Source organism: Panthera onca, chromosome B2 (genome assembly GCF_046562875.1).
Source record: "Panthera onca isolate mPanOnc1 chromosome B2, mPanOnc1 haplotype 2, whole genome shotgun sequence".
NCBI classification, from domain to species: domain Eukaryota; kingdom Metazoa; phylum Chordata; class Mammalia; order Carnivora; family Felidae; genus Panthera; species Panthera onca.
Window position 1 is genome coordinate 12,722,839 of NC_138343.1, and position 14,057 is coordinate 12,736,895.

The following is a 14,057-nucleotide window of genomic DNA, read 5'->3' on the forward strand; positions in this document are numbered from 1 at the left end:
CCCCGTCAGGAAAAGGAACACACAGGGAGGAGCTGTCACAACATTACACACGTTGTATCCACTGGCTGGCACATCAGTGCCCCATAAATGTTTCGTACATAATTAGGTAATAAACGCTATTGCACAGACTGCATACAAAGGCGGGTCTGCCCTAATTTATTTTATTTTTGTAAATATTTACTTATTTTCGGGAGAGCACAAGCTGGGGAGGGGCAGAGGGAGAGGGGACAGAGGATCCTAAGCGGGCTCTGCGCTGACAGGCTGACAGCAGAGAGCCCCATGTGGGGCTTGGACTCATGAACTGTGAGATCGTGACCAGAGCCGAAGTCAAGACGCTCAACCAACTGAGCCACCCAGGTGCCCCCCGCCTTAATTTTAAAGGCAAGGTCACTCTTCTATAACACGACACTGGTCTCACTTGACAGTATCTCTAGTTTCTAAAACTACCAGGAGCATTTTCAAGGAAGAAACGGGTGCAGACCTAAGCCATCTCCTTGAACGCCAAGTCCAGACTCTGTCTTCTGATGGAAAAGAAAAAAAGTACCTCCCAGCAGCCATCAGACTCAGAACCGAACAGTTCGGCCACAGTAAATGATCCGGAATGTCTCACTTTTCTCCTCTTCTTTGTGTCTGAGTGAGTCCGGGCTGGGCTCCTGACCACCTGTCCAGGGTGAGCAGTAGACTCATCCTACCTGTGACATCACTGCTGCCATCTCGAATGTCCCCACGGTGTCCATGTTGGCCACAATGATGGGGATCCCTGAGTAGGTCTGCTTCGAGTTCCGAAACGTGAAGGTACGCTCAAGATCCACCTAATTGGCCAAAAGGGAAACAGAAACGATGTGCTCTTCAAGTGATCCGTGAAGAACTTCTAGAGTTTGGAGCAAGGGCGAACAACAAAAAGCAAGTGCGTGTCCCTCGGTCCGTTGGTGTCTTAGGGGCTGAGCCACGTGCCCCCAAAACAGGAGGGCTCCTGAGGAGTCAGAGTAACAGGTGGTCACCCAGGGGCAAAGCCAACGCAGTACAAGGCACTGGTGGCCCGCCATCGATCCAAACCCCAGAATCGGAAGCTCTCTCCTTCAGCTTTGCTCCCAACCCACGGCCTGCCACCTTCCGCCCCCAGCCCCATCCATCCTGGCCCTAAACACCCACGCGTATGCTACATTTCCCCACTTCAGGGCACCGGAGGGACCATTCCCCTTCTGGGAAAATCCGCTCCACCCTTCCCTGCCAGGCATGACTTTCCCTTTAATTCTCACCCACGGGGAGAAGCAGACACTCCAAATTCACCCGCAACGAGCTGCAAACCATGAATCCCTTAACCTGTCAACCTTCTCCGCTTGCTTTGTAATTCTGAGCATCCTTCAAAGAGCTGAGAGGAAGTACAGGGAGCCAGGTGTCTAAGCAAACACACACTTGTTCCTTTGACGCGCAAATGGTGGAGGGAGGGCCCTCCAATTCTCCTGTCACTCCAACTTCGGGGCGGCGTCATGTCTAACCCAGCCCCAGCGGTCGGGGATCCAGGACAGGTAAACCAGGATGGTGGGCGCAGCCAAAGTCTGCTAGGCACGCGCCAGAGCTAACAGAGTCAGAACCCCTTCTTTGTCCCAGGCAGATCCGAGACCTGCGGGCTCACAGGTTTATTCTTCACCCTTTTCCCGCCCCCCCTCTTACCGCAGGAAGGTCACCCCCCGCCCCTGCAGGCTCCGCTGCCCAGGCTGGTTTCTGGCCGGGTTCAGCCAATGGAGAAACTGAGTGGGAAAGTGCAGGACCGTGCGGGACAAGGGAGGAGGGCCTGTATGCAGTCAGCGCCGTTCTCCCAGAACGCCTCGCCTCTGCCTCGGCCTGCGTGGCCTCGGTTCCAGCTGTCAGGGAGTGATCTCAGGAACATCACCTCCTCCCCTTCCGAAGCCCCTTTTCACTGTTGCCAATCCCTAGGGTGCCCCCACATCTCACACGGCATCTCAGCTGAGTTCGGATATCTTGCGTTATATTTCCTGTCGTACCTACTCAGCACTGTTTGCCCCCTGGGCTGGACCGTGAGGGACCCAGGATCATCCTGAAAGCAGGTGCTTCCCCAGGAGAACTGGCAGGAGACACACAGGGGTGGATCTCTGGTCTCTGAAGTAATTTCAACCTACATTAATCCTGGATAGATCACCAGTAATATATACATATATGAATAGATCAGCCATTAATCATTGAATAGATCAGCAATAATCATTCCTTACCACTGTTGGTCTAGTTCCTTCTCTTACCCCTTTTCATTTGAGGCAACTTCTTTTTAAGTTTACTCATTTACTGAGAGAGAGAGAGACAGAACAAGTAGGGGAGGGGAAGAGAGAGGGGAGAGAGAATCCCAAGCAGGCTCTGCATTGTCAGCACAGAGTCCAGTGTGGGGCTCGAACTCACAAACCAGGAGATCGTGACCTGCGCTGAAACCAAGAGTCTGACGCTTAACTGCTTAACCGACGGAGCCCCCCAGGTGTCCGTCCCTAAGGCAACTTTCACTTTGCGATCAACATGTCAAAAAACACCATGGGACACGTCACTTGGCCTTTCGTGCTTGCTCTCTACACAGCTCCCAGAAGGCTTCCTGGGTGAATGGTGTCCTATGTCTGCACCGGCCTTAAACAGCAAAGCTGAGGGGAAATGAGACGCAGGAACTTCCTGACAGGTGAGGCAGCTTATGGCTTTCTCTACTTCCTTCATTATGACCCTTGGCTGGACTTCAGCGAAACAAGTTAGATCTACATTCTGAGAGATAACCGAAGGGGTCTAATTAATTGCAACCCTCTGTGCTAAAGGCACTCCACCATTCTGGCTTGGCAGGCTTAAAATAATCCGAATTCCTTGGTCTCAAATCACTCATACTCCTCCCAAGACGCACGGGGAGGGCAGCCACACTCTGAACCCAGCTGAGCTCGCAGTGGGCTTTTCTCGGCACCCCAAAACCTAGCAGCAGTATGGAAAAAACAGCCCTCCTTGGAAAAAGATCAGCCTTGACGGTGAACTCCTGCCCTTATTTTTCGTCTTCCTATGGTAGATTCCATGCAATCCTTAATTCTAGGAATGAGAAATAAAACTGTCTTCCCCAAGTAAAAATAAACTATTGGGAGTACATATGGGGAGTACAAAATAAAAAGCCTCTGCAGAGCGAAGGAAACAATCGACAAAACTAAAAGGCGACCTAGGGAATGGAAGAAGAGATTTGCAAGTGACATATTCGATAAAGGGTTAGTATCCAAAATCCATAAAGAACTTATACAACCCGACACCCATACAATAAATAATCCAATTAAAAATGGGCAGAGCACCCGAATAGACATTTTCCTAAAGAAGACATACGGATGGCCGAGAGACACATGAAAAGATGCTCATCATCGCTCACTATCAGGGAAATACAAATCAGAACTACAATGAGATATCGCCTCACACCTGTCAGAAAGGCTAAACTGGAAAAGACAAGAAACAACAGATGTTGGTGAGGATGTGGAGAAAAAGGAACCCCCCTGCACTGCTGGTGGGAATGTGACCGGGTGCAGCCACTCTGGAAAACAGTGAGGAGCTGCCTCAAAAAGCTAAAAATAGAACCACCCAAGATTCAGCAATTGCACTGTTGACTATTTACCCAAAAAAAGACAAAAACACTAATTCAAAGGGATACCCGCGCCCCAGTGTTTGCAACAGCGGTATTTACAACAGCCAAACTATGGAAACAGCCCGACCGCCCCTCAGCTGATGAATGGACAAAGAAGATGTGGTTTATACACACAAGGGAATATTATTCAGCCGTATAAGAGAACGAAATCTTGCCATGTGCAACAACATGGATGGAGCTGAGTGAAATAAGACAGTAAGAGAAAGACAAATACCATATGATTTCACTCACATGAGGAATTTAAGAAACAAAACAAATGAACAAAGGAAAATGGGAGAGAGAGAGAGAGAGAGAGCGGCAAACCAAGAAACAGACTCTTAACTCTGGAGAACAAACTGATGGTCCCCAGAGGGGAGGCGGGAGGGGGGATGGGTTAAACAGGTGATGGGGGTTAAGAATGCACTTGCTATGATGAGCACCAGGTGATGTATGGGATTGTTGAATTACCGTATTGTACCTCTGAAACTAATATTATGAATTTTTAAAATTTTTTTTAATGTTTATTTTATTTTTGAGAGAGAGAACTGTCAGCACAGAGCCCAAGGCAGGGCTCGAACTCACAAACCACGAGACCATGACCTGAGCTGAAGTCAGGTGCTCAACTGAGCTACCCAGGCACCCCTAAATAATGTTTTAACTAATCTTCCCTGATCTTACCCACACAAACAAAAAGACACACACACCCCCCAAAATACACCTGTTGTTCACTAAAAGAAATAGATATTTTAAATATTCCAGCCTCCTGGGAACAAAACTTGGTATTTAATCTGCCACAGCTGGTCAATGTACCAACTACAGCACCTCCAAATTCCCACTGTGCTAAGCCTGATTTGTAAGGGAACACAGAGTAATGAACTATCCCTCCCCCACCTCAAAAATGCATGTTTCTCCTGCCCTTTAAACACACCTTCATCGAAGTCAGTCCCACAGCCCAACATTTGGGGGCCAAAAGCACGAACGGAGGGGCCCCCCGGGTGGCTCCGTCGGTTAAGCATCCGACTTCAGCTCAGGTCAGGTTCTCGTGGTTCGTGAGTTCGAGCCCTGAGTCGGGCTCCGTGCTGACAACTCAGAGCCTGGGGCCTGCTTCGGATTCTGCGTCTCCCTCTCTCTCTCCCCCTCCCCTGCTCATGCTCTGTGTCTCTCACTCTCAAAGATGAATAAACGTTAAAAAAAAATTAAAAAAAAAAAAGGCACGAATGGAGACCCACCTACCACATTCCTAAATATCTCAACGTTATGATAGAGCTGACAGGCTTCTACATAAGCATAAGCCTTCTACACTGTGTCCTATCCTCCAACCTTGACAAACATTAATGACCTGGAAAGTACCAGAACATCGTGTCATGGGGAGGGAGCCCCTGGCCTCCGGTCCACACCCTCTTCTCGTCCCACCCAAATCTTGATGTGCACACACAGACCCCCCAGTCTGCACACGAAGCTCCTTGCACACACACATCCATTCTCACAAACAGCTGCCGCCTGGCCACTGCCTGAGGTTGCAGTTGAGCACACCTGCATCACGGCAGGTCCCTGGGAAAAAGCCTGGGAAGGGGCCCTTCCTCGCAAGCCTTGGAATTAGCCTGCAGTCATCTGGGCAAGGAAATCCAGGACTCTGAGTCCCTGGAACACGGCCTTCATGAAAAGTCATGGCCCCCTGGCCCTGTCCAGTGAGGAGGGTATAAGGGAGCAGAGGTGGGGTGTGGGGCAGGGCCCCTTTTGCCTAGATCTATAGGTGGTACTGTTTAAACAATGCTCTTATTAAATAAAGGATCCATTACCCGTCTCACCTATAAATGGTAAGTCTACAGGGACAATCCCTCTTATCTTTTTTTTTTAACGTTTATTCATTTTTGAGAGACAGAGAGACAGAGTGCGAGCGGGGGAGGGGCACAGAGAGAGAGAGACACACAGAATCCGAAGCAGGCTCCAGGCTCTGAGCTGAAGCACAGAGCCCAACGCAGGGCTCGAACTCACGAACCACGAGAACCTGACCTGAGCTGAAGTCGGATGCTTAACCGACGGAGCCACCCAGGCACCTCCCCCCCCCTTATCTTTATAGTTCTAGCGAGTGGCTTCAAAAGTGTGGAATAAATTAATGTCTGACCAAGAAGTAAGAATGGTATTGTACCTTGGCCCCCAGCCTTTCTCAGGGCAATGCTTGGTGAGCCCCAGCCCAGCTCTGTGGATGAGTTCTGTCCCTTGCAGCCTTCGCCACCAGCTGCCAGGATTTCGAGAAGCTCGGGCGGCTGTACATTACCAGACAGCCGAGGGGTTCTCCAAATGGAAAAGACCCCAGCGGTTAGCCCAGCGTCTGTGTGCACACGAGAATCTGCACAGGAGGATTTCCAAAACATATATGCTCAAGCCGCTCCAAACTTACTGAGAACCTTTGTGCTGGAGACAGTATGTGTATTTTGGAGTGTCTCCTTAGGTGATTCTGAAGCATCCATTAAGAACAATTCTACTCACACCCTCTAATTTCATAGAGGCTGCTATGGTTTGAGCTGTGTCTCCAGAAAAGATAAAAGATCTGTAATAAGGTCTTCGCCGACAATCAAGGCAAGATGAGGTCAGCCCAACAGGGCCCCATCCCAACATGACTGGTGTTCTCAAAATGGGAAAATTTGGACACAGACACACACAGAGAGGGAGATGTAAAGATGTAAGGCAGAGATAGGAACTATGCATCTATGAGCCAAGAAACACCCAAGATTGTGTGTAAACAACCAGAAAAATAGGAGAGAGAAATGTTACAGACTCTCCCTCACAGCACTCAGAAGGATCCAGCCCATGGACATTCTGATCTGGGGCTCCTCGCCTCCTGGACCGGGAGACAATACATTTCTATTGTGTAAGCCACCTCTTTTTCTGGTACTTTGTTACAGCTGCCCTGTGAAACTAACATAGCGCCAAGGTACTGAAGTATACAGTGCACAGCCTGAGCTAAAATTCAGGTCAGCTTGCTCCCAGCCAAATATCGTCTCCACTGCCGTGCTCTGATCCCCTGCGAGCCAACGTGCAGTGGACCCCTGAGGGTTGACCAGACCTTTCTGGAGCCGATCTGCCTCTCCCTGGACCACTGGCGAAAAAAATCACTAGAGAGTTTTAAAAGAAGACGGAATTCTCATTGTGTCGTGTCTTCTCTGTCCTCGGACAAGTGGCCAATTCTCTACTGCAAATTTCCTCATGGCCTGACTTCCAAAGTTATGGCTGTGTTAGTAAATTTGTTTTTTGTTCATTTTTTTTTTAAATCTTACCCCAGCTTAAGGGCTCAGGTGGGACATCAGAGACAGAAATGGGTTCTCAGGAAGAACTGCTCGGGGAGTCAAGGAATGTCTGGATGTCCCCAGTGCATCATATAAAGCCAAAGTTTGTGCTTACACGTGACTTCCTTTGAATGGATTACCCAACCGTCCTCAAGGAGCCCTGTGGGACTTTATTCTCCTGTACCAGGGGCTTGTGAAGATGTGTGTAAATGCAAAGAGTGGACAGCTGAGAGATGACTGCCCGTCTGGCACAATCACAGGAAGGCCACCTGGGCCACCTCCACCTGGACCCTTTGCCGCTGGGAGCTGACCTCAACTTCATTTTATGTTTATATTTGCGGAAATGCCCTTACCGGAATACTAGAACATCTAAGTGGGTGATCATTCTGCCTCTCTCTCCATTTTCTGCTCACTGGCTGATATCCAACACCAGCCCTGGCTCTTAGCAAAAAACCGTCGCTGTGATAAATCTTGTCAAGAGTCGAAACTCCCTTCCCAGAGCCAGACTCTGCTCTTACAGGGTATGTTTTCTCTCCTGGCTCCACTCAGCTCTGCTCTCTGGTTAGGCTCAAAGACTTACCACTTTCAAATTTGTTTTCAATTTGCATGCAGGGGGGCACACATTTTTAGGCTTATATCTGATGGCACAACGAAAAGTTTTTAACTGCCTGTAAGACATTTCAGGCGTCCACAAGCAAACTGAGAAAACACTGAGAGGGGATTGGAAGCCTGCTTAGATCTAGGGCTAACTAGATCCCTCAACATCAACTAAAGCAGGCAGATTATGGGACACAATCAGCCAGGCACCTACGCTATTAGGGGAACCAACTGGAAAGGCAATCCAGTTAACTTAGGTTTCCATGCCCAGAGCTGGCAAACTCCCACAGAAACGGAACTGTGAAAACATTTCCCAAGGGCACAGAGTTCTCACTGCAATGTGGACACGTAGATTGCAAGGTGCCGTTGGAAGCTGGGACATTAATAGTTTCAATCGGCTCAAAGTATGAAACCAGATGATGCAGGACATCATACTATTCTCTGGAAAAGAGTAATTCATTCTATTACCTAAATTCGACATGTTCTACCTTCTCCAGATCCTTTCTGGCTCAGAAAATACGTACAATATATCCTTGTTTTAAACACCCACTTGGCTTAATAAATTTCTCTCTCCTAAGTGGATTCGGAACAAATACTGAAAGAATGTTGAGGCCACCTCTTTATCTGTCTGCCCAGAAGCCCCACCTCCTGTCTTGTTCTGGCCTTAGGCAGTGGCTACCTATCACCCACACCATTTGTTTTTCTTTCAAAAGTCGGCCACTCTTTTAGCACCTTTAAGGACAAGAGGAAGGACAGGAAGAGGGTGGTCCCATCTAGGGTGATAAGGGCTAACCATTCCCGGCCTCCTGCAGTCCAGTCCAGACCCACCCTCTCCGGGTCTCTGGGTCCGGCTGCCAACCCTCCTGCTTGAGGTGTCTTGTTCTGGTCACCGGCTAAAACAGGACACGTCTTTAATCCAAACAAGCCCTCGGCTGGCAACACCAGGCGCTGCGGTTGGGCCCGGGCACAGGCACAGGCGGGCAGCAGAGTTCTTGCAAGAGGATTTATTTATGGTCTCGTGGAGTGGAGCCTTTGGAAGAGTGTGCTGGCTTGGCCTCCTCCTGTTTACTCCTGCGGACCCCACCTCCACATGGAATCACTTCCTCACCTCCTTCTCCAGCTCTCAGAAGCCAGGCAAAGCCACGGTCACCAGCACACCCTCCTCCAGGGGACTCCTTCCGTGCAACTAGTTTATCCTTCAGGCTGTGACCTTCCTCAGCCCCAACCAGGGCAGCACCTTCCCTCTCACTCGGACCCACAGCCAGTCTTCGATCTCATGGACGCAGAACCAGCCAAACTGCCCAGGGGGTCCAATCTGCCTCTCACCCTCGCACCTGTGCTGGGGTGTTTTCTGCCTCCCTACAGCTGTCCAGTAAGTAGAGTGGCGCCAGGCACGCGTCCCCAGCCTCACTCCCAGCAAGGTCACTGAAACGTGGAAAGTAAACCCTGAACTTTTGCCGCTCTGGAATCTGCCTGTTTTTCAGGCATTTTTTAAAAAAAATTCCATTGCTGGAGCTGATACTAACGCAGTCGGTTCTCCGCACTAAGAGACAATGCCAAAATCACAAAGCTCTTGGTCGCTGTCGTCCTCTCCTTTCCACTTGGGCTCCACTCTTGTCATTTCTGCCCTACGTGCACCCCTCCAGCCACCCTCCCATTCTTTCTAAATCGGCTGGCCACTTGATCTTTGTTCCTCTGTGGTCTAGTCTACTGTGTACTCCCCCCAGCCCACTCAGCCGGACGTATTTAGAATTTTACGCCGGAGATGGGTCCCTTAAAGACACCTCAAGTCCTGGCGGGGAACCAGCCGGCTCTCCCCTCTCTCGGCAGATGGGGAGGGCCAAGGGGGTCAGCCTCCCATCCACCAAGAGACACACGGAAAAGCCGGCTGGGTTAGCACATCCCTCCTCCTCCCACCGTCCTCCCCCACCCCAGCTACGCGGAAAACAAATCCCACCCTCACTGCGGCTTTCGAAGGGGCCCACCTCGGCTCGGCTCCTGAGGCTGCTTCGCTTGGGTCGGAGCAGGACATCCTTAAAGTCCAGCTTCAGATCTGCATCTATGCGGGGCATGGTGCAGATCCGCGCGCTGAGGCAAGCCCGGCTAGAGCTGGCAGCTCCTTCCTGCAGCTCGGGCGCCGGGCGGTGGGGGGGGGCGGCCCGGGCGGGGGGAGGGAGGCGGGGCGGGGCGCGGGGGCGGGGCCGGAGGCGGGACATGGGCTGTGGGCGGGGCGAAGGGAGGGGCGGGGCGATGGGCGGGGAGGGGGCGGGGCTTCCCGCGTGTGGCCGCTAGCGGACCAAGGGGCGCGCACCTTGCGCCCTTAAGGCCCCGCGAAGCGGCAGTCGCGCTCCACCCACCCGCGCGCTCCCTGGGCCCGCCCCGCCCCCCGCTCTGGGCAGTGGTGGAGGGGGTGGGGGAGGGGGATGGCGGGGTAGGGACAGACCCGTGGCTCGCAAGTTGGCCGGCGTGACATTTTTAACAAACCTTCCTCGCTCCCGCTTACAGACTTGTTGGTTGCGGTGACCGAACTGGCCGGGGTCGGTCGGGGAGGCCGGGGGAATGCGCATCGTCACGTGGGTCACCGAGGTCTCCCCTCCCCCCACCCCCATAGGGAGGAGACTTGGCCTGTGACTGCCTCCCTTGAGGGAAAAGGCCGCTCCTGGGAGGTTTTGCTGCTTTCTCTAATTTCAAGCCCTATGTGCCCATCAAGTGCTGAGTCAGACCTCTGGCATGCCAAAAGAATAAATCCTGGGGAAGTTGGATAGAATTAAGGAGAAGATTGTGGGCAGGTAAATCTATTTGGCGACCCCGGGGATGAGGCCATTTTTTTGTATCCCCTTTGGATGTCAAGGGTATGTTTGTTAGAATAAAAGCGGCGAAGTGTCTAGTCAGTGCAGATCCTGGACTTTGAGGGACCTGACTCCCCTCTGAGGGTTGCCTGTCATGTCAGTTTATTTTTAACTCACTTGTTGACTTGACTGCCGGGAGCCTTTATTGTACATTAAGGATGTGCTTAAATGCTAGGCCTGCACCTTCTGAGTCATTCAGAACAACCCACTGAAGAGGGAACCACTTTGCAGATAAGGCAAATGAGGATCACATTAAGGAAATGACTTGCCCATGGTGGCCTTAAAGTTAAATATAAATTGCTCCGTCGTTAGAACTTACTGCAACCTTAACTAAGGCCGCTTTTGCCCTGAGGCTTTGCTCTGGGGGGGGGGTTCAAAAGCTGACTCCCACTGCTTGCTAGCCGGGTGAACTTCCGGGGAGTCGCTTTACTTTTTTAAACCTCAGTTTTTTAATAGGTTAAAAGAGAAAGAAGAAAAAGATTTAATGTCATCTCCCAGGCTTTTGCGAGACTCAGGGTGTGTGTGTGTGTGTGTGTGTGTGTGTGTGTGTGTGTGTGTGTGTATTTGCACGCACAGGCACACACACACACACACACACACAATTTATGTACCCTGAATTATTGAATCGCCTGAAGCTAATATAACACTGTTAACTAACTGGAATCACAATAAAAACTTAAAAAAATAAAGTGTGCTTACACAGGCAAAAAGAAATGTATGTCCCCTAGTTGCTCAGTAAACGATAACTAATAAGGGTCGCATGTTACATTATGTGCCTTCTACTTTCCAGCCTCTAAGTACGTTGCTAAAGGCAGGAATCGTCTTTCACTTTCTTGCAGAGGACTTGCAGCCTCTGGCTGTTCTCAGTGAACTCATATTCGGTATGGCTCACCGGAGAGATAACATCACAGCCTTCATTTAGCACAAATGTCTGCAAATTACAGAGGCCTTCGCCCATCCCACTTGCTCTCACTCTCCTTGCTCTCACTGTCCTCGCCCCATGGGAGGTTCTTAAAGTTTCAGGGAAGGAAATGAAAGTTATCAGGGAGAGAATGAAAGTTACCATAATTAGTTGGGTCAGTGAAATTTTTATGGCCCTTGTCAAACCGCTGGGAGCCAGGCAGATGTGCTACTTATTCCAAAATAGTAAAGAGGAACCTAATCTAAGAACCTAATCTGGGGGCTCCTGGGTGACTCAGTCAGTTAAGCATTCGACTCTCAGGTCACGATCTCACAGTTTGTGAGTTCAAGCCCTGAGTTGGGCTCTGTGCTGTGTCAGCATGGAGCCTGCTTGCAATTCTCTCCCCTTGACTCTGCCCCTCCCCCACTCATTCTCTCTCTCTCTCTCTCTCTCTCTCTCTCTCATTCTCTCTCTCTGTCTCTCAAAATAAATAAATAAGCTTAAAAATAATAAAATAATAAAATAATAAAAAGAGCCTAATCTGATCATGAGTTTCTAATCAAAGACCAAAGTGGGGGCGGGGGGGGGGAGGATGCCTGGCTGGCTCAGTCGGAAGAGCACGTGACTCTTAATCTCGGGATTGTGAGTTCAAGCCCCACGTGGTGTGTAGAGATTACTTAAAAATAAAATCTTAAAAAAAAAGTATAATAAATGAAAGTACTTAAAGTTGTAAATGGACTGAGTAATAGATATTCAAAGACTTTTAAAGGTGATTGTTACCATTTGGTAGATGTAGAATAACATTTTTAAGTAGACTATATAAACTCAACAAAGAAACAAGTTTTTAAATTTGCACTTTGGCTAAATTCAATGGGTTTTTTTGTTTGTTTGTTTGTTTGTTTGTTTTAAGTCAAAATACCTGAATGGCTATTTCTGAGATCTGCCCGCAGGGATGCAAATAACTCATATATAACACCGGTTGTTCCCCAGGCCAGACACTGTACCAAGTGTTCCATGTGTGTTATTTTTTAGTTCTTCCACTCGATGACACTAGGAGATGGTCGCTATCACTATCTCGTCTTTACAGGTGTGGGTGCTGAGGCCACAAAAGCGCAGATTGTAAAGTTAGCTGGGGTAAATCAGCACTCAAACACAAAGCTGACTCTTCACTGCCATGCTTCCCCCAGGCTACATTGTCACATGTCACAGAGTGTCCCCACTACCAGAGGTTCTTCACCTTGGGTCTAAAACCCCAAGAGGTCTCTAAGTTCAAGGGGTCTGAGAACTTGAGTGGGAAAAGAGTTATGTCTGTATTGTCACTAACTTCTCATTGAAATTTAGCATTGCCTACAATTGTGAATGTGGGCAACGGACAATAGTTTACTAACACCACCTATGACTCTCTCATCATGTCACAGATATTTTCATCCCTCTTTATAATCACTGAGACCCCTCCTCTCTACTTCAAAAGTATGGTAGCTATTAAATATGCCATCAGATCTTGTCATTTAATGCATTACTAAAGGAGTATGTAAAATACTGTTAGAAGTAAGCTCATCCACCCAATCAGAGGAGGGATGCCGAGACTCAGAGCACAGCGAAGCCAGGCTTTAATCAACATTCTTGCAAGAGCAGGTGTCTGATGGACAGGCACACTGGGGGCAGTTACAGCAGACAGTGTATCTCCTAGCAGGCAAGTCCCTCCCCTGGTTCCTCATTGGCTGAATACTATAGAGGTAAGTCCCTCCCCTGGTTCCTCATTGGCTGAATACTACAGTGGTTACAGCCTTACCCAGATGTCGCTTATGCCCATGTAAGGCAAAAGGTAGTCTGATTGAAACAAACGTACATTCCCTGAGGTGGCACAGTGACTTTCAGTCCCTCCTCTGTTTGTTCTTTGGCGCATGCTCATTGCAAAGCCCCTGAAAATAAGCCTGCTGCAAAACGGAGAGGGGAAGAAGGATCAGGAAGTGAAGTGTCTAAGGGTTTGGGACCCCAGTGTTGGGCGGGGGTTCCAATAGGTTTTAAACCTACTGTTAACTAGACAGCACAGCTTTTACTTGGTATTTCTGAAAATGAATCATCTTCATTACTTCTCACAAATACTACAGCCCAGTTTGTTTGTATTTAATACCTGTATTGCAATATAATTCGTTTCCTTGGCAATCTTGTGTGTTTTATGTGATGCACTTAAAAATATTACTCTCAGGGGGCGCCTCGGTGGCTCAGTTGGTTAAGTGTCCTACTCTGGATTTCGGCTCAGCTCATGATCTCACAGTTAGTGGGTTCAAGTCCCATGTCAGGGTAGATGACAGTAAGGAGCCTGCATGGGATTCTCTTTCTCCCTTTCTCTTTGCCCCTCCCACGTGCTTGCTTTCTCTCTCACACACAATAAAAAATATATATATTATTCTCAGGTTTGCAATTTTAGTTAGCTTTTTAAGAAATTTTCTGTTTCTTTTTTTTTTTGAAAAATTTGGTACTAAGAGACCGTATTCGATTGTTTTTGCACGATTAAAAAAAAGAATGAGAAGTCCTCCAAAGGTATCTCTTGTCACAAGAAAAAGGCTAAGAGCCCCTCCCCACTCCCCGCCCAGATTCTAGGTTTCCCAAGGTCAAACATCTTATTTGTATTGCATAGCTGAGATCTGGCATAAAGTGTGTGATCCTCTGGAGAGTGAATCAGTGACTGCACGTTTGCAGGAAAAAGAAAAATGAAGTAGAACCCAGAGGTGGAGAAATGGTAGCTGCTTGGAGAAACTCTAGTTCCATTTGAATCTGAA

At 49.1% G+C, this 14,057-nt stretch overlaps 1 protein-coding gene across 3 annotated transcripts in view; it reads right to left on the reverse strand.

The window, feature by feature from the left end:
• The window catches only part of GMPR (guanosine monophosphate reductase), a 52,257-nt gene extending 42,574 nt beyond the window's left edge, over positions 1-9,683 (reverse strand). For 2 of the 3 annotated variants that reach the window (XM_060614230.3, XM_060614228.3), the window contains exons 1-2: positions 9,510-9,683; positions 693-812 (exon numbers count right to left, since the gene is read on the reverse strand). In XM_060614230.3, the coding sequence (XP_060470213.3) occupies positions 693-812; positions 9,510-9,596 (207 nt within the window). In that variant the 5' untranslated portion in view covers positions 9,597-9,683. The remainder of the gene's footprint in view (positions 1-692; positions 813-9,509) is intronic. The other variant, XM_060614227.3, reaches the window with a different exon arrangement.
• Between the last annotated feature and the right edge of the window lie 4,374 nt (positions 9,684-14,057).